Raw genomic sequence first — 22,496 nt, 5'->3', positions numbered from 1 at the left:
GATTGTAAGTCAGTAAATTTATATTTATTTGGTATTTATTAGTTTGACTTGGAAGTTTGACCCAAGTTATACATCAACTATCATGAGATATATAAAATACAATCTACAACCCTCTTGTGTGCGAGATCCTTACAGTAGATCCCGCAATACCGGCCTGTTGCTTTGAGCGACCGATAACTGTCGTCGTTGGAAAAACTTGGATTGCGGTTGATCATCTCTCTGTTTGCGTCTTTGTGCGTCTTGTCTTATCTCCGCACAGATATGTCGTTCCAATGTCTACAATGGAAAAGTACAATTACATTCGGTACAAATTATTTTTGTGTGCGTTTAAGATCTCCTCAACGTGTAAAAAATTTGCAGATTTGCCGTACAAACCCTTGTTGAGCTATGCTGGACTTTTCCGTTTAGACTTTGACATTTCATTATAAAGAAAATCAATAATTACGTTCGATAGAATATATTCATAAACGACTAATGATTATTGGAACTAGTTAATATCAGCTAGATTTAAAGGAATTCATGAGATACTTGAATCATATTTATCGTTGATCATCGTGACGTTAACGGAAAGTCATGTGAAATTAATACGACACGGAACGTATTAACGATTAATATACAAATTATTATTTTAACAAAACATACCTCAGTCAAAATACGATTATTGTTCTTCAATAGTGCAATCAATTTGTATAATTCAAAATCTTCTACAATATTCTCCTTTACCATTGCATTTTCCAGGTTCTCAATCTAATAATGCGATTAGACAAAAAAATTAGACAAAATAAAACAGTATGTGTATATGTCACATTGTTAAATGCCTAAAACCAATTCTAAATTGTACATACTACATCTTTGAAATAACATTCTTTCTGGCTGTTGGGTCTATCATACTCTAAGGAAGTTCGAAAGATGGGTACTATCTCTGTGAATCTCTTTAGTTCTGTGTATGCAGAAACTTTCAGACATCTAATATCGATGTATCGAGATTCTTTGATTGAGGTTACAATTTCAATGGCTATATGAGGCATATTTTGATTAATGGCTAAAGCTGTTAAGAATGTTGCAGCTCTACGCATAAAGACGAATCCTTTTCCAATCAAGTCCTTCCAAATATCCAAAGCATATTCCAGAGTCTGTGGTGTGTTCTGAAAACATTGAATATAATTATATAAAATAAACATTGATATTTTAATTGCAGTTACAGTTAATTGTTACCTCCTTATAACAGGCAGCCATAACCAATATCAGTGCATTCCTGGGGTACAAGCCATTTTCCATATTTTTGTTCTTGATTATGTCGTACACTTCTTTCATTTCTGAGTACTTTCCATGTTTGTACAACAAACACAAAAGGATTTGGTAACTGATCAATTGATCAAAGAAATTGTCAAAATTGGGATCTTTAAAAGCAGTGAGTGCAAGATCTGGTTCATCCAAATAATAGAAAGTACGCATCACAACAGGACCAAAGATGAAAGTACCAAATCTCAACTCTTTATTTTGAGTGTTAAATTTTGTTAACATTTTTACAATTAGCTCAATATCTTCTGATTTCTTTTGAGCTAAATGTAACATGGACTTTAAATCTTCTGTGAAGATCATACTTGATTCCGTATTACATACTTCTTGCATCTTGGTACGGAATGTATTTTCCACATTTAAAAATTGATTACGGAAATTTAATCTTGCATTTTCATAGCCCTGTATACCCAAACTCTGATCTGTATATAAGAACCTGCAGGCTGCAAGAATATAGAAAAAATATCATGAATGTATCAGAATTTAGTAAAAAATTTGTCACAGTATATGTAAAAGTTAAGTTTAATGAATTAAAATACACATTTTACTTTAATCTGTTATCACTAAAAATTGCAATTTTTCTATAAAATATAACCCAAATATTCAATGCTAGAATTATTATTAAATAACTCAGTGGTAATGCGTTATGGAATTTTATGTAATACGTTTTGAGTGCTAGGGTGAATTCAGCGGGCAATTTTGTTGAATTTACTCTTCTGAATTTAAAATGTACATATCTACCTGCACAAATCATTTGAACGAAATTATATTATATTTATATTAAAAATCATTCGTATAATCATATGAAGAATATATTGAATAATAGATAAATAATAATAAGACAAGTAATATTAAATTCTTTTTAATGCTGCACGTTGGTATAGAATAGTGTAACGTTAGGTTAGATAGATATTACGTACAATTTAATAGATTATTTCTCAACAGAGTATTGCTGGCCAGGCTAACGTTAAGCCTCATAAGACCTCTTATTGTTGCCGCCATTGAATTTGCGTACAGACAACTCGAATTCTTTTCTCAATACTCCGATATTACAACTCGTAATTCGAGCTATTGATATAAACTGCTGAACGATCCGCGACACCAAGTGAGGAAGAAAGCTGGCCGGAAGCTAGCATGAACTATACACACTTTTAGGAATCACATATCACACGTGACTTCCGATGCGGCAGTCACAGACGAGCCCATTGGTCTGTTCTTTTTAGCTGCACTACTGAACTGGTGCAATAAGTTAAAGTGAGAAAAAATATAGTTATCTCATTCTAACTTATTGCACTAGTTCCGCAGTGCAGCTAAAAAGAACAGAACAAATACCAACAGAGAGGAGCGTGAGAGCGGCCAACACGGTGTTTTCAACGACACCGACTTTCCGTACTGAGAAAGGGCGCCATCTGCATCCATTTCGAGAAGGGAACTACGATGCTACATCCACTTTCAGGTTTCGGTGGTAAAACCTGTATGTGGTGGCAGTCCGTGCTACATCCATTCTTAGGCGGTTTATGTCCGTGCTACAATCATAATATAGTACTTGACAAGCACGGTCTCGCACATTGTTACACGTTTATAACATGAATTAACATGTTAACATGTGCAAAAAAAGAAGAATTGACATTGTGTATGATTAATATCATGAAGATCATACGAAGTGTCCGGTAATTAGCTGCCAACCCGAAGTGTGAAGGTAGATTGGGTTGAGACAAACATAAAAAAGTCCTATACCATTTTGCGAGATTCGCAATCATTATCGAGTTAATAATGACAGAAATCTGAGGAGTAAAAGTGCACCGACATAGATGATTCGAAAAGCGTTGCAGCTGCTCGGGGCAGCGATCATTGGTCTATTCTTTGTAGCTGCACTGTTGAAGTGGTGCAATAAGTTAAAGTGAGACAAATATAGGTTTTCTCATTCTAGCACAGAGCTCGGCAAAAAACGCACGCGACGGCCGATTTTCGACTATCCCCGCCCTCCGCTGTTCCCTTTACCTCGCCACTCCGCATGCTGCCAACAAGCTGCTCGAGCCTCAGGAGCGTGTTTTCAACAGTTTCCCACGTCACCCATGAGGTACTATTGTTGACGCGTTTTTCTTTAAGTGGTATCCCCAGTAGGCCTAATTTATAATTCTATAGTCTATAATCTATAATCTATAATTTTTGAAAATGAAGTTTATAAAAAATGAGAAGCGTTCTTCTTTAAACGACGATTCCTTACCACGTCTTATGCGGCTCGCTACATGCAATATGCAAATTGACGTTTCCACTCTTACTAATAAAAGACGCCGAAAATCGAATTAAATATACTTCATTTAACATATTTTATTTCGCTTCTGTTCAATTAGTTACGGGTTGTTACAGTCATCAGTGGATTAGGCCTACTGCGGTTACCACTCAAAAAAAAAACGCGTCAACAATAGTACCTCATGGGTGACGTGGAAAACTGTTGGAAACACGCTCCTGAGGCTCGAGCGGCTTGTGGGCAGCATGTGGAGGGGCGTGATAAAGGGAACAGTGGTGGGCGGAGATGATCGAAAATCGGCCGTCGCGTGCATTTTTTGCCGAGCTCTGTTCTAGCTTATTGCACCAGTTCAGCAGTGCAGCTACAAAGAACAGACCACATGCATCTTTTCCCTAGCGTGAACTAATAAAAAGTGAAAGACTTCTGTGAATCAGTGAAAAATGCAAAATTTTATATGAATTTGTGAAAATCGAAACATTTCACACGACAATTGAGTCGTTCAACATGGCAGTTGCGCGTTCTGGATAATTCAATGAATACCAAAGAAATCAAAATGATCAAAATAATAATGTCCGTATAGTCCGAAGGATATTACGTGACACGCAAAATCCGTTTGATATAATATCCAAAGAAAATGTTTCAAAATATGTATGTACAGGTAATATAAACCTTATGCACCGACGAGATATACTACAAAGACTGATAGCCTTACGGGATTTAGCGTATCAGAGAAATTTCCCTGGTAAGGCATCCGGGCGAAAGAGACCGCCTCGCATTTAGCGCAGTAAAATTTAATGGAAACTAATTTCAATCCTTTTCTTCGGATCAAAAAGATTCAGAATTCAGACATATTCAAAATGTCAATACTTTTTAATACGTTTCAATTAGACATTTTATACAGGGAAGCAGGACGAAGGAAATCGGATGCGGACAACGATACATCATGCGTCTCCAGACGTCAAATCGTTTATTATAGAGGAGACTTTGATACGGCAACATGTATTCGAATATTTAATCGTCCCATGGACCACATATATATAATAATCTCTCAAGATTCGTAATTATTTCTTGCATAACTAAATCCATCCATAAGTGACGTGATTACTCTCCCTGTACAAGAAAGTAGCTGCTGCTTATGCTATTCGAAGCCTCGTGAACGATATTAATCCGTTACGCAGGATCGTTTAAATCGTCGACGGCCAGTCGACGAGGTACAAATTTGTTGATTAGTATTTCGCAATTACTTGTCCTTACGTATTAAGCGGTGCGTGTGCGTCTGATCACGTGATACGTGCTTTATTACAATAATCTGCGATTTCACGTGCAATGTGCATATTTCGCATTTGAATTAGCATCCGCGGGACCGAGTATACGTGCACTTGTATAATACTATAACTGTAATAAATTAATTACCTCCACAATCATTGCGTTCATTTATTCTATTTCGTTAATCCGTTTTTATTTGTAAAACTGATATAATACATAATAATGTACATATTTACTCCATCCGCTGTTCGATCATATATCTTGAAAATAAAACTACAAACATATCTTCAATTTATCGTTAAATTGCACTATTTGACGATTAAAAGATCTTCCGATCCACTAATGAGTCGTTCTTTAAAAAAGAAAGACCTCTGCTTTATCGTTGAATTCTACTACTTCCTCAATTGGTTTCTCCTGGAGGTAGAAACAGTGGCGGCTCGTAGCGGAGACTTCGGAACTAATCTTTTCAAAAGATGCAAATACGAATTGCTTTGAAAGCGTAAAAACCCCATTTATTATAAATTTATATACATATTAGTTTATTACAATATATATTCATATTAATTCTACGAGAAAAAGTTTATGGAAGCCGGTAAATTAAAGTTCAATTCGTGGATAAATATAGAAGCCGATAAATTGTGGTTCGAGTCTTGACTAAATTTTATGGAGGTAGAAAAAATATGGTTTGAGTCTCGACTAAAGTTATAATTTAAATTCGGAAGCCGATAAATTATGATTTGAATCTTGGCTAAAAAATAATATTTCATAATATATAAATAAAATACAATATATAAATATTAGTGTTATCTGCAGCAGAGAGGAACGTGAGAGCGGCCAACAGAGCGGCCAACGTTTTCAACGACACCGACTTTCCGCACTGGGAACGTTTACTATAGAGGAGACTTTAATACGGCAACATGTATTCGAATATTTAGTCCCATGGACCACATATATATAATAAAAAAAATTAACGCGGATAAATGAACGATTCGTATCAATTTTTCCTTTTCTTATAGAGCAATGAAAGAGTAAATCAGTATCGAAAATCGAATACCGATTAATACCATAAATCAGTGTTAGAAAATTGTCCAATGACAATTTGTTCTCATTTTTCAGGTACTTACCGCTGTAATTTACACAACAAATTAATTCGGTTAAACGAACGATTCCTACCATTTTTTTTCTCTTATAAAGAACTGACAGAATAAATCAATACCGAAAATCGAAGGCCGATCAATACCTAATTTATTCATCAAATTAACGCGGACTAATGGACGATTCGTATCAATTTTTTTTGTCTTTTAAAAAAATGAGGAAATAAATCAGTACCGAAAACCGAATATCGATTAATACCATAAATCAGTGTCAGAAAATTGTCCAAGTGCAATGACAATTTGTTCTTATTTTTCAGGTACTTACTGCTCTAATTTACTCAACAAATTAACTCTGTTAAACGAACGATCCGTATCAATTTTTCTTTTCTTATAAAGAAATCAGAGAATAAATCAGTACCGAAAACCGAAAACCGATCAATACCTAACTTTTTCATCAAATTAACGCGGGTAAATGAACAATTCGTCTGAACTTTTTCTTTTCTTATAGAAAAATGAAAGGAGAAATCAGTAGCGAAAATCGAATACCGATCAATATCGAATCTATTCATCAAATTAACGTGGATAAACAAACGATTTGTATCAATCTTTTTTTCTTTTATAGAGAAATCAAAGATTAAATCAGTCCCGAAAACCGGATATTGATCAATACTATAAATCAGCGTTAGAAAATTGTCTAAGTGCAATGACAAGTTGTTTTCATCTTGCAGGTACTTACCCCACTAATTTACTCAACAAATTAAGTCGGATAAAAGAAAGATTCCTATCAATTTTTATTCTCTTATAAAGAAATTAGAGAATTAGTCAGTACCGAAAATTGAAGACCGATCAATATTTAATTTCTTCATCAAATTGACGCAGATAAATGGACGATTCGTATTAATTTTTTTCCTTATAGACATATGAAAGAGTAAATCAGTACCGAAAATCGAATATCGATTAATACTATAAATCAGTGTCAGAAAATTGTCCAACTGCAATGACAATTTGTTCTCATTTTTCAGGTACTTACCCCCCTAACCTTATTCAAAAAATTAACTTGGATAAACGAATGATTCGTATCAATTTTTCTTGTATTATGAAAAAATGAGAAAATAAATCAGTACCGAAAATCAAAGACCGTTCAATAATAAATTTATTCATCAAATTAACGCGGATTAATGAACGATTCGTATTGATTTTCTGTTTTCTTATAGAGAAATGAAAGAGTAAATCAGTACCGAAAACCGAATATCGATTAATACCATAAATCAGTGTCAGAAAATTGTCCAAGTGCAATGACAATTTGTTTTCATTTTTCAGGTACTTACCCCTCTAATCTTATTCAACAAATTAACCCGGATAAACGAACGAATCGTATCAATTTTTTTGTCTTTTAAAAAAACGAGAAAATAAATCAGTACCGAAAACCGAATATCGATTAATACCATAAATCAGTGTCAGAAAATTGTCCAAGTGCAATGACAATTTGTATTCATTTTTTAGGTACTTACCCCTCTAATCTTATTCAACAAATTAACTGGGATAAACGAACGATTCGTATCAATTTTTTTTGTCTTATAAAAAAATGAGAAAATAAATCAGTATCGAAAAGCGAAGACTGATAAATATTTAACTTATTCATCAAATTAACGCGGATAAATGAACGATTCGTATTAATTTTTTTCCTTATAGAAAAATGAAAGAGTAAATCAGTACCGAAAATCGAATATCGATGAATATCATAAATCAGTGTAAAAAAATTGCCCACGTGCAATGACAATTTGTTCTTATTTTTCAGGTACATATCCCCCTAAACTTATTCAACAAATTATCTCAGATCAATGAACGATTCGTATCAATTTTTCTTGCCTTATAAAAAAAATGAGAAAATAAATCAGTACCGAAAATCGAAGACCGATTAATATTTAATTTATTCATCAAATTAACGCGGACAAATAAACGATACGTATGAATTTTTTTTTCTTATAGAGAAATTGAAAGGGTAAATCAGTACCGAAAATCGAATATCGATCAATACCGTAAATCAGTGTCAGAAAATTGTCCAAGTCCAATGACAATTTGTTCTCATTTTTCAGGTATTTATCTCTCTAATTTACTCAACAAATTAACTCGAATAAACGAACGATTCGTATCAATTTTCTTTGTCTTATAAAAAAATGGGAAAATAAATCAGTATCGAAAAGCGAAGACTGATCAATATTTAATTTATTCATCAAATTAACGCGGATAAATGAACGATTCGTATTAATTTCTCTTGTATTATGAAAATATGAGAAAATAAACCAGTACCGAAAATCGAAGACCGTTCAATATCAAATTTATTCATCAAATTAACGCGGATTAATGAACCATTCGTATTAATTTTCTGTTTTCTTATAGAGAAATGGAAGAGTAAATCAGTACCGAAAACCGAATATCGATTAATACTATAAATCAGTGTCAGAAAATTGTCTAAGTGCAATGACAATTTGTTTTCATTTCTCAGGTACTTACCCCTCTAACCTTATTCAACAAATTAACTCGGATAAACGGACGATTCGTGTCATTTGTTGTTTTTTGTCTTATAAAACAATGAGAAAATAAATCAGTACCGAAAATCGAAGACCGTTCAATATCTAATTTTTTCATCAAATTACTCGGATAAATAACGATTCGTATCAATTTTTTTGTCTTATAAAAAAATGAGAAAATAAATCAGTACCGAAAACCGCAGACTGATCAATACCATAAATCAATGTCAAGAAAATTGTCCAAGTGCAATGACAAGTTGTTTTCATCTTGCAGGTACTTACCGCACTAATTTACTCAACAAATTAAGTCGGATAAAAGAACGATTCGTATCAATTTTTATTCTCTTATAAAGAAATTAGAGAATCAGTCAGTACCGAAAAATGAAGACCGATCAATATTTAATTTACTCATCAAATTAAAGCGGATAAATGAACGATCCGTATGAATTTTTTTTCTCATAGAGAAATGAAAGAGTAAATCAGTATCAAAAATCGAATATCAATTAATATCATAAATCAGTGTCAAAAAATTGTCCAAGTAATGCCTAACAAAGTAACAAAGTAAGCAATGACAATTTGTTCTCATTTTTCAGGTACTTACCCCTCTAATCTTATTCAACAAATTAACTCGGATAAACGAACGATTCGTATCAATTTTTCTTGTCTTATAAAGAAGTGAGAGAATAAATCAGTACCGAAAATTGAAGACCGATCAATGTTTAATTTATTCATCAAATTAACGCGGATAAATCAACGATTCGTATTGATTTTCTGTTTTCTTATAGAGAAATGAAAGAGCAAATCAGTACCGAAAATCGAATATCGATCAATACCAGAAATCAGTGTCAGAAGATTGTCCAAGTGCAATGACAATTCGTTCTCATTTTTCAGGTACTTACCCCTCTCATTTATTCAACAAATTAACTCGGATATATAAACGAACGATTCGTATTAATTTTTTCTTCTCTTATAGAGAAATGAGGAAGTAAATCAGTACCGGAAATCGAATACCGATTAATATCAAATCAAAATCAAAATTTATATTGTTGTTTCATTTCATCGTCGCAAAAGATTTGACGTTTTCTCCATCCTAGTCCTAACTTGTAGAAAATTTGGTACTCATCTCTATTTGACAAAAGTACGTCGGACTTTCTGCACTAACTAATATAAAAAATTTTATCATTATTATTTTTTCTACGTCTAATATTTTAATACCGAATCTGTGGAAATGAACTGGTCTGCAGAAATCCTGGCAAGACGTTTCTCTCTCTTTCTCGCTCTGCTCTCTCCTCGTCTCTGAATCGCCGCTAACGATCGAAAACCGCAAGCGGAAAGTAACGAAAATTTATTCATCCAACTAAAACGTTCTCCGTGTTATTTTTTAAGCGTTGGATAAATACCGATCCGGCGTTTTGTCCAATATCTAACAAAAGTATCTCCGTTTTTTTCTTGCTGACATTCAAATCGATAGTTTTCTACAAGTTAGGATTTGATAAAAAAAAAAGTCTTTCCCGAGTCGAAATATTAATTCTACATTGATCCTGCAAATTGCATCGAATTTGAAAAATCAATGCAGAATATCTAGATGCGCAATAGTGATCAAGCTTTGTCCTACCTGAGCGTTACATCTGGCTACTCTCGCAGTCTCGCCCATGATGCGTCTTCAACAGCGACATATTCCGCAGTTATTTAATACTCGTTTATCTCAATAATGTATATGTACTTAATCCTTATATTCTTAATTTAAATGAGCAATTTTTGTTGATGTTGATTATATATTCGCTTAACAGCGAAGAAAGAGAACAAAGATAAAAACGTAAATAGAACTGCCTTTGTTAGAACTGCGCGTGAGATAAATATACAAGGATTAAATAATCATATAAGAATTAGAGGAAATGGGGAGATGAAAAACACTTTTTATTCTCATCATTCTTAAAGTTCTTTTTTCCTTTTTTCTTCTCTTTTTTTTCTTTTCTTTTTTCTAATGAGAATGATGAGAATTGTAGCTCTCAAAAGAGCTGATGCTGCAAAGGCAAAGACAACGGTTATGTCTAATAATGCTGTTTCACTAATAGAGATTTTAATTCAGATTCGGTACAATAAGAGATAAACAAGAATGAGAAACGGACATTCTAGCAGATTCTAAACGAAAACAGCAATCTGAGCATTATTAGACGAAGAAAAATCAACACTTGTAAAATTTATATCAGATTCTAAGATCATTATTCATAGTTTCCTAAATTATGTGCAATTTTTCATTGAGAACATAATTACAAATTTATACTCATAAACCTTAGTTTGCCTCAGCAACCTTGCTTGAATAGACATTCATATTTTATGAGAAAAGAAAAGTAATTTAGAACTTAGAATGTTACGTGAAATTAGGTTAACGAATAATCAAATCTCAAGCTATTTTATCATTTTTCAGATGATAAACTATGAATGCTGATCTAATTTCGACTCGGGTATGTCCTTACTTCGAGTAAGGTCCGTTAAAATCAGAAAAATCCTGCGTAATAATAATTATTCGAGGTACCTCGAATACCATACATGATGTATCGCTGTCCTCGGCTACGTCTCTCGGCGCGCTCCAAGTCCTCTCTCCATCCTGACTTCTCGATCCGACGTCCTCCTTCTGGTTCTGGTCCTCCGTCGCAGCTCCGTCCCGGATACTCCATCGTAGCACTGGCGACGACACTGACTCTAGCTCTAACACTCGCGCAAGTAAGATTCGGGGACAAAGAAACGCGTATTAACCGATACGACTACCGACCGACACTTATACTCTGCGTCGCGGTATGCGCGTTGTTCGTCGGCCCGAGGCGCAATTAATGTCCTTTCCGCAATCACGGAATCATATATAAGAGTACGAAAACAAACAATCGAGAAGGCACGGTTACCCCCCCCCCCCCCCAGTCGCTGACATTGCCGATCAGTGTTGATGCCTGCGTCGTCCGTTAGCTGAAAATGAAAACAACTCTTGTTTTCAAAGCATGCCTATGAGAGACTCGCTTCAAACTTAACAATACTTATTTACGTCTGTTCCAAGAATCATATTACGCTGAATTCAAAATGTCTCTATTTTGACATGACATACACGAGATCTGCGATCGCATCATTGATCCTTCTTTGGACAAGAAAATCCTGAGAGGAACGCTGTTCGAGAATATCACATTTTATGTTTCAGATGCCTTGCAGATTATCGAATCCGGTGTAACAGATCAGGGGAAGTATGAATGCGTCGCTATGAATAACACCACGGCACGGAGTACTCCAAGTCAATCACGTTATACGTGAAACGTACGTATATTTAATATTATATAAAACTTACCTTTTTAAACAAAAAGGTAAAGAAAAGGCGCCAAGTACAAGCGCAACACGTATTGTGTTATTTTTAGAAGTATCAAACTCAAATTATTTTTTTTATTGTATATATGTGTACATAAGTTTCCACAAGTAAAACTTATAACTGTAATAAAACTCTGCAGTACACTTTTCTACTGTACAAAAAAAGTGATATATTAGAACAGTAGCGCCAACTGAGAAACCTAACATATATATATATATATATATATATATCACTATTATATATAACATATAACATATATATTATATATAATATTATACAATGTATATTATATAATATATATATAATTATAATATATATAATAATATATATAATATATATATATAATATATAATATATATAATATATATAATAATATATATATAATATAATATATATATAATATTATATATAACATATATATATCACTATTGTATACTTAACTTAATATTTTTAGAAATCTCAAATTTAAATTATTTTCTTTTTTAAGATATATATTATGTACATAACATAAGTTTTTATAATATATGTACATAAACTTTTAAAAGTAAAAATTATATCGTGTTACAAAAATTTAACACGTTTGTTACTACTGTCCAATATTTAAAAAAAATATCTTTTTAAATATTATGTACATATTATGTCATGTCAAAATAGAGACATTTTGAATTCAGCGTAATATGATTCTTGGAACAGACGTAAATAAGTATTGTTAAGTTTGAAGCGAGTCTCTCATAGGCATGCTTTGAAAACAAGAGTTGTTTTCATTTTCAGCTAACGGACGACGCAGGCATCAACACTGATCGGCAATGTCAGCGACTGGGGTGTGTGGGGGGGTGGGGGGGGGGGGGTAACCGTGCCTTCTCGATTGTTTGTTTTCGTACTCTTATATATGATTCCGTGATTGCGGAAAGGACATTAATTGCGCCTCGGGCCGACGAACAACGCGCATACCGCGACGCAGAGTATAAGTGTCGGTCGGTAGTCGTATCGGTTAATACGCGTTTCTTTGTCCCCGAATCTTACTTGCGCGAGTGTTAGAGCTAGAGTCAGTGTCGTCGCCAGTGCTACGATGGAGTATCCGGGACGGAGCTGCGACGGAGGACCAGAACCAGAAGGAGGACGTCGGATCGAGAAGTCAGGATGGTGAGAGGACTTGGAGCGCGCCGAGAGACGTAGCCGAGGACAGCGATACATCATGTATGGTATTCGAGGTACCTCGAATAATTATTATTACGCAGGATTTTTCTGATTTTAACGGACCTTACTCGAAGTAAGGACATACCCGAGTCGAAATTAGATCAGCATTCATAGTTTATCATCTGAAAAATGATAAAATAGCTTGAGATTTGATTATTCGTTAACCTAATTTCACGTAACATTCTAAGTTCTAAATTACTTTTCTTTTCTCATAAAATATGAATGTCTATTCAAGCAAGGTTGCTGAGGCAAACTAAGGTTTATGAGTATAAATTTGTAATTATGTTCTCAATGAAAAATTGCACATAATTTAGGAAACTATGAATAATGATCTTAGAATCTGATATAAATTTTACAAGTGTTGATTTTTCTTCGTCTAATAATGCTCAGATTGCTGTTTTCGTTTAGAATCTGCTAGAATGTCCGTTTCTCATTCTTGTTTATCTCTTATTGTACCGAATCTGAATTAAAATCTCTATTAGTGAAACAGCATTATTAGACATAACCGTTGTCTTTGCCTTTGCAGCATCAGCTCTTTTGAGAGCTACAATTCTCATCATTCTCATTAGAAAAAAGAAAAGAAAAAAAAGAGAAGAAAAAAGGAAAAAAGAACTTTAAGAATGATGAGAATAAAAAGTGTTTTTCATCTCCCCATTTCCTCTAATTCTTATATGATTATTTAATCCTTGTATATTTATCTCACGCGCAGTTCTAACAAAGGCAGTTCTATTTACGTTTTTATCTTTGTTCTCTTTCTTCGCTGTTAAGCGAATATATAATCAACATCAACAAAAATTGCTCATTTAAATTAAGAATATAAGGATTAAGTACATATACATTATTGAGATAAACGAGTATTAAATAACTGCGGAATATGTCGCTGTTGAAGACGCATCATGGGCGAGACTGCGAGAGTAGCCAGATGTAACGCTCAGGTAGGACAAAGCTTGATCACTATTGCGCATCTAGATATTCTGCATTGATTTTTCAAATTCGATGCAATTTGCAGGATCAATGTAGAATTAATATTTCGACTCGGGAAAGACTTTTTTTTTTATCAAATCCTAACTTGTAGAAAACTATCGATTTGAATGTCAGCAAGAAAAAAACGGAGATACTTTTGTTAGATATTGGACAAAACGCCGGATCGGTATTTATCCAACGCTTAAAAAATAACACGGAGAACGTTTTAGTTGGATGAATAAATTTTCGTTACTTTCCGCTTGCGGTTTTCGATCGTTAGCGGCGATTCAGAGACGAGGAGAGAGCAGAGCGAGAAAGAGAGAGAAACGTCTTGCCAGGATTTCTGCAGACCAGTTCATTTCCACAGATTCGGTATTAAAATATTAGACGTAGAAAAAATAATAATGATAAAATTTTTTATATTAGTTAGTGCAGAAAGTCCGACGTACTTTTGTCAAATAGAGATGAGTACCAAATTTTCTACAAGTTAGGACTAGGATGGAGAAAACGTCAAATCTTTTGCGACGATGAAATGAAACAACAATATAAATTTTGATTTTGATTTGATATTAATCGGTATTCGATTTCCGGTACTGATTTACTTCCTCATTTCTCTATAAGAGAAGAAAAAATTAATACGAATCGTTCGTTTATATATCCGAGTTAATTTGTTGAATAAATGAGAGGGGTAAGTACCTGAAAAATGAGAACGAATTGTCATTGCACTTGGACAATCTTCTGACACTGATTTCTGGTATTGATCGATATTCGATTTTCGGTACTGATTTGCTCTTTCATTTCTCTATAAGAAAACAGAAAATCAATACGAATCGTTGATTTATCCGCGTTAATTTGATGAATAAATTAAACATTGATCGGTCTTCAATTTTCGGTACTGATTTATTCTCTCACTTCTTTATAAGACAAGAAAAATTGATACGAATCGTTCGTTTATCCGAGTTAATTTGTTGAATAAGATTAGAGGGGTAAGTACCTGAAAAATGAGAACAAATTGTCATTGCTTACTTTGTTACTTTGTTAGGCATTACTTGGACAATTTTTTGACACTGATTTATGATATTAATTGATATTCGATTTTTGATACTGATTTACTCTTTCATTTCTCTATGAGAAAAAAAATTCATACGGATCGTTCATTTATCCGCTTTAATTTGATGAGTAAATTAAATATTGATCGGTCTTCATTTTTCGGTACTGACTGATTCTCTAATTTCTTTATAAGAGAATAAAAATTGATACGAATCGTTCTTTTATCCGACTTAATTTGTTGAGTAAATTAGTGCGGTAAGTACCTGCAAGATGAAAACAACTTGTCATTGCACTTGGACAATTTTCTTGACATTGATTTATGGTATTGATCAGTCTGCGGTTTTCGGTACTGATTTATTTTCTCATTTTTTTATAAGACAAAAAAATTGATACGAATCGTTATTTATCCGAGTAATTTGATGAAAAAATTAGATATTGAACGGTCTTCGATTTTCGGTACTGATTTATTTTCTCATTGTTTTATAAGACAAAAAACAACAAATGACACGAATCGTCCGTTTATCCGAGTTAATTTGTTGAATAAGGTTAGAGGGGTAAGTACCTGAGAAATGAAAACAAATTGTCATTGCACTTAGACAATTTTCTGACACTGATTTATAGTATTAATCGATATTCGGTTTTCGGTACTGATTTACTCTTCCATTTCTCTATAAGAAAACAGAAAATTAATACGAATGGTTCATTAATCCGCGTTAATTTGATGAATAAATTTGATATTGAACGGTCTTCGATTTTCGGTACTGGTTTATTTTCTCATATTTTCATAATACAAGAGAAATTAATACGAATCGTTCATTTATCCGCGTTAATTTGATGAATAAATTAAATATTGATCAGTCTTCGCTTTTCGATACTGATTTATTTTCCCATTTTTTTATAAGACAAAGAAAATTGATACGAATCGTTCGTTTATTCGAGTTAATTTGTTGAGTAAATTAGAGAGATAAATACCTGAAAAATGAGAACAAATTGTCATTGCACTTGGACAATTTTCTGACACTGATTTACGGTATTGATCGATATTCGATTTTCGGTACTGATTTACCCTTTCAATTTCTCTATAAGAAAAAAAAATTCATACGTATCGTTTATTTGTCCGCGTTAATTTGATGAATAAATTAAATATTAATCGGTCTTCGATTTTCGGTACTGATTTATTTTCTCATTTTTTTATAAGGCAAGAAAAATTGATACGAATCGTTCATTGATCTGAGATAATTTGTTGAATAAGTTTAGGGGGATATGTACCTGAAAAATAAGAACAAATTGTCATTGCACGTGGGCAATTTTTTTACACTGATTTATGATATTCATCGATATTCGATTTTCGGTACTGATTTACTCTTTCATTTTTCTATAAGGAAAAAAATTAATACGAATCGTTCATTTATCCGCGTTAATTTGATGAATAAGTTAAATATTTATCAGTCTTCGCTTTTCGATACTGATTTATTTTCTCATTTTTTTATAAGACAAAAAAAATTGATACGAATCGTTCGTTTATCCCAGTTAATTTGTTGAATAAGATTAGAGGGGTAAGTACCTAAAAAATGAATACAAATTGTCATTGCACTTGGACAATTTTCTGACACTGATTTATGGTATTAATCGATATTCGGTTTTCGGTACTGATTTATTTTCTCGTTTTTTTAAAAGACAAAAAAAATTGATACGATTCGTTCGTTTATCCGGGTTAATTTGTTGAATAAGATTAGAGGGGTAAGTACCTGAAAAATGAAAACAAATTGTCATTGCACTTGGACAATTTTCTGACACTGATTTATGGTATTAATCGATATTCGGTTTTCGGTACTGATTTACTCTTTCATTTCTCTATAAGAAAACAGAAAATTAATACGAATCGTTCATTAATCCGCGTTAATTTGATGAATAAATTTGATATCGAACGATCTTCGATTTTCGGTACTGATTTATTTTCTTATTTTCTTATAAGACTAGAAAAATTGATGGGAATCGTTCGTTTATCTGAGATAATTTGTTGTATAAGATTAGGGGATATGTATCTGAAAAATAAGAACAAATTGTCATTGCACGTCGGCAATTTTTTGACACTGATTTATGGTATTAATCGATATTCGATTTTCGGTACTGATTTACTCTTTCAATTTCTCTATAAGAAAAAAGAAATTCATACGTATCGTTTATTTGTCCGCGTTATTTTGATGAATAAATTAAATATTGATCGGTCTTCAATTTTCGGTACTGATTTATTCGCTCATTTCTTCATAAGAAAAGAAAAATTGATACGGATCGTTCGTTTAACAGAGTTAATTTGTTGTGTAAATTAGAGAGGTAAGTACCTGAAAAATGAGAACGAATTGTCATTGCACTTGGACAATCTTCTGACACTGATTTCTGGTATTACTCGATATTCGATTTTCGGTACTGATTTACTCTTTCATTTCTCTATAAGAAAACAGAAAATTAATACGAATCGTCCATTAGTCCGCGTTAATTTGATGAATAAATTAGGTATTGATCGGCCTTCGATTTTCGGTATTGATTTATTCTGTCAGTTCTTTATAAGAGAAAAAAAATGGTAGGAATCGTTCGTTTAACCGAGTTAATTTGTTGTGTAAATTACAGCGGTAAGTACCTGAAAAATGAGAACAAATTGTCATTGGACAATTTTCTGACACTGATTTATGGTATTAATCGGTATTCGATTTTCGATACTGATTTACTCTTTCATTGCTCTATAAGAAAAGGAAAAATTGATACGAATCGTTCATTTATCCGCGTTAATTTTTTTTATTATATATATGTGGTCCATGGGACTAAATATTCGAATACATGTTGCCGTATTAAAGTCTCCTCTATAGTAAACGTTCCCAGTGCGGAAAGTCGGTGTCGTTGAAAACGTTGGCCGCTCTGTTGGCCGCTCTCACGTTCCTCTCTGCTGCAGATAACACTAATATTTATATATTGTATTTTATTTATATATTATGAAATATTATTTTTTAGCCAAGATTCAAATCATAATTTATCGGCTTCCGAATTTAAATTATAACTTTAGTCGAGACTCAAACCATATTTTTTCTACCTCCATAAAATTTAGTCAAGACTCGAACCACAATTTATCGGCTTCTATATTTATCCACGAATTGAACTTTAATTTACCGGCTTCCATAAACTTTTTCTCGTAGAATTAATATGAATATATATTGTAATAAACTAATATGTATATAAATTTATAATAAATGGGGTTTTTACGCTTTCAAAGCAATTCGTATTTGCATCTTTTGAAAAGATTAGTTCCGAAGTCTCCGCTACGAGCCGCCACTGTTTCTACCTCCAGGAGAAACCAATTGAGGAAGTAGTAGAATTCAACGATAAAGCAGAGGTCTTTCTTTTTTAAAGAACGACTCATTAGTGGATCGGAAGATCTTTTAATCGTCAAATAGTGCAATTTAACGATAAATTGAAGATATGTTTGTAGTTTTATTTTCAAGATATATGATCGAACAGCGGATGGAGTAAATATGTACATTATTATGTATTATATCAGTTTTACAAATAAAAACGGATTAACGAAATAGAATAAATGAACGCAATGATTGTGGAGGTAATTAATTTATTACAGTTATAGTATTATACAAGTGCACGTATACTCGGTCCCGCGGATGCTAATTCAAATGCGAAATATGCACATTGCACGTGAAATCGCAGATTATTGTAATAAAGCACGTATCACGTGATCAGACGCACACGCACCGCTTAATACGTAAGGACAAGTAATTGCGAAATACTAATCAACAAATTTGTACCTCGTCGACTGGCCGTCGACGATTTAAACGATCCTGCGTAACGGATTAATATCGTTCACGAGGCTTCGAATAGCATAAGCAGCAGCTACTTTCTTGTACAGGGATAGTAATCACGTCACTCATGGATGGATTTAGTTATGCAAGAAATAATTACGAATCTTGAGAGAGACAGAAATAACATGTTAAAATTGAAGTTGCATACGAAGGGAATGTTACGTAGAACTTTTGTTTATATAATTCTTCCCAATTTTATGATATGTTCTTATGTAGGAATAGACTGTTATAATAGAGTTTCTTTTGTCAGGCAACACAGTGTTTATGGAAATGTATGAAACTTTACGAAAATTTACGAAAATTATAGTCAAATTCCTTTCTGAAACATGGTAGATAATAGTAGACGTCAGTTCTCAAGGTAACAAGCATAAATGCAAGGACGATAAATCAAGATATCGTATGATATCCTATGTTTCACTTATAAAATTCTACATTATTCATTATAAAATGCTCTCTTTCTCTCTTCCTCTCGCTCTCTCCCCTCTCTTCCTCTCTTTCTTTCCGTGGGTGAATAAAAATATTCGATTTCATTTCTCCAAATATCATGAATTCCCAAAGGCGAATTTCCTTCCCGTAAATAGAGAAAGTCGATTCAGTGTGTACGTCGATCTACGCTTCGCCTTATTTCTCGCATAATTACGTCCAAGTGCCGGGCTCTATCATGATTTCAATTAACGTAATCGGTTTTTCGATAACGACCGCAATTGCGCGCGCGAAGGACGGATCGTTACCGCAGCACGGCATTTCTACACGCTAACAGTTAACGTCGCATGGCACGAGTTACGATTTAATAATCGTAATAATAATCGCAATAAGCGCGAGATCGGAAAATCCGATTTTTCTTGTAGGATCAATCGTTACCTCCGCATTCTTTTCTTTCCTTTTCTCATTATATCGAGCCGAGGTGTTGTTCGTTGCAGGAACAAAAACATTTACTAAGCGACTCATGATTCATGATTACACCTTTATATTTCAGCTAAGTTGAAAAATGCAGATTAATTACAAATCTAGAAGTCGCTAATCGCTTGGCGAACGCTACGTTTCACTGAACGCGATCGTCATGTTCAATTTAGCTTACGAAGATATATTCTAACGCCAATCGAGAGTTCCCGATCTCCGGATGACGTATCTTGTGAGAATCGTGAAACTGCACACAGGACTCTCTCGCGACGGAATGAACGTGAAATTATTCTTAACGGATCAATCGCTCGGACGACAATTCAATTGCACGGTCACGAAGTAGAATTCAGACGTTGCAGTCGACCCCTTGCCGCCACAATAAGAAACGACGCATGAGAAGTAAAGCAGTCCAAAAACAACGTAGACTTGTCCGACTCGTCTCGTGTGCATCCAAGACTTTTATGCAATTTTTGTGGTACCCATGGATGTAACAGAATGTACTTCTCGACAACTATATGGCACCGTACACGCTACGACTATCCGATTTATATTCTAAGGCATTTCTTCGTTCTGTACAAGTATGATACAACGGAAATGGGTGAGAAGAAACGAAAATGCGTCTCGTTTCGTTTTTGATAACGAAGAAAAACGAGCGTGAAAATAACGATTGCGTTTACACGGTGATTTCAAAGCGATTTAGTGTAACATCCTGATTTATGTTTACGCGTACAAGCAGCGTACGAACGACTTGGCAATTGTTAATGTTGCAATGTTGTAATTATTGATGTGACTACACATGTGATATCAACAGAAACATCGGGAATTATCAGATCGATTTTACGCAAGTATAAGTAAAGTTTTACGTATGTAAAGGTAAATTAATGATGCCCAAACGTTACCAAATTAGTCTCCCATCAGGCTACCGTGACAAACGTGTGACAGAAACGCAGTCGGATATCTCAGTACATCGCGCGTAAAACAAGTACATAGGAGAAGAAGCGTGTACCATTAGCAACGATGCCATTTATTAAAAATCATCATCCCGTCTGCTACTCGATAAAGCAATAAATAATTTTGCTCGCTGTGATAAATATAATAACGATAACTATATTCCTCCGCCCATGTTGCCGTTTGTATCTTTTTTCTTTTTTTTTCTTCCTTCACCTTCCTTCACCAATTCTAGAATTTCCATTTGCTTTAAGAAATCCTTAACTGTGTACACTATACAGGTCCGACATGCCGGATCCGCGTACGAGGAGGCGTCCAACGGTCGTCGGACGGCGCGTCGGGAAAGCATCTCACCGGCTATATGTACACCTTAAATGAAAGCCTTAAATTTTTAACGGGTCACTCACACTCACACTCACTCACACTCACACACACACACACATACACACACACACACACACACGCGCGCGCGCGCAAGCGCGTTTCTTCGGACCGAAAGAATTCCTCCGCGAGAACTCTCTCAGTCCGGGAAATGGAACTTGCGAACGTGTAAGTCATGTACAGTTAGTGAACGAAAGGTTGCGGCATCATTATCTCAATGAGTTTCGCGATGCATCTAGTATATTCTCCGACGGGAATTCGCTCTTCGCGATCAAACATCTCAGTCTGCATAACTGAATGAGGAGCAAACGAAAACTCGGTGACGAGAAGTAGCATCTTTAACACGACTAAATATGTAGCTGAACATTCCGCTGCGTTAAAAAAAAAAGGAATTTCGCCGAAAGCAATTGATTGATTAGAAACTCCCGATGGTAATTTTTCCTATAATTGAGTTTTCTCCATTGAGTCTGATCTCCAATTAATGGAAAACTAAATTGCACGAACTAGCTCCCACTTTTTCATGTAATAATTTTCAGAAAATATACTTTCTCATTGGATCAGCGGATAACGTCGTTCTCAAGTCTTGTTCATCGAGATGAAAACGTCACGACCTTTCTTCCGCCGTGACCTTACATTCGACGCGAGAATTCACACGCAGCTTGAATTAAAGCGCTTAACATTTCACCGACTCTACAGCCGTGGGAATAAATAATCGTAGCGTTACGCGTACATTAATATTTACACGCTAATGTATCGATCGCCGTCGACATGTTGTTGGGAACAATTCGTCTTCAACTCGTGAACAACTTCAGACGTTCGCCTCACCTCGCCGCATCTCACTTCGTTTCGCGAGAGGAACGCAGATTTGATTCTACGACCGTCAATGATGATCGACAATGATGATAGCCTCTCACTCGTGGGTAATCGCGAGTAAATTGTAGCGCACAGTTTTGTATAATCTTACTCAGTCGGGACACTTATGATGCACACTCTTTCTTTCTCTCGATGTAACGGTATTTACAGTAATATATATATATAGAATTATTATCGTTACTCGACAATGTGATATTGCTCGTCGCGAACTTACATTTTACAGGTAAATGTTTCTTATCGTAAAACAACATCGAGCAATAGTATTTACACAAACCATTTCTCAACTTGCCCAGACTCATATATTTCTCTTCTCTTCTTCTATCCTTCCTACACACACACACACACACACACACACACGCGCGCGCGCGCGCGCGCGCGCATGCACACGCGCACACACGCACGCACGCACACGCACGCACGCACACACAATTTACAAACGGCTCTTACAAATGACCAAACATATCTGCGAATATCTGCCTTTTCCTCTTTTTACTTTACATATACACACATAATCCTGGTGTCGAAATGTAT

General features: G+C 34.3%; 1 protein-coding gene across 1 annotated transcript; it reads right to left on the bottom strand.

Moving 5' to 3' along the window:
- Positions 1–8: 8 nt before the first annotated feature.
- LOC105187034 (pentatricopeptide repeat-containing protein 2, mitochondrial) lies at positions 9–2,434 on the bottom strand. The gene is made up of 5 exons (XM_011147604.3): positions 2,220–2,434; positions 1,216–1,742; positions 846–1,145; positions 643–747; positions 9–276 (listed from the first exon to the last, which is right to left on the bottom strand). The coding sequence occupies exons 1-5, from the start codon at positions 2,299–2,301 to the stop codon at positions 130–132; spliced, it is 1,161 nt and encodes a 386-aa protein (XP_011145906.1). The 5' UTR covers positions 2,302–2,434; the 3' UTR covers positions 9–129.
- Between the last annotated feature and the right edge of the window lie 20,062 nt (positions 2,435–22,496).

The sequence above is a fragment of the Harpegnathos saltator genome, unplaced genomic scaffold (assembly GCF_003227715.2).
Source record: "Harpegnathos saltator strain DR-91 unplaced genomic scaffold, Hsal_v8.6 scaffold177, whole genome shotgun sequence".
NCBI classification, from domain to species: domain Eukaryota; kingdom Metazoa; phylum Arthropoda; class Insecta; order Hymenoptera; family Formicidae; genus Harpegnathos; species Harpegnathos saltator.
Note: the sequence above shows the minus strand (reverse complement) of the source record. Positions and strands in the feature narration are given on the sequence as shown.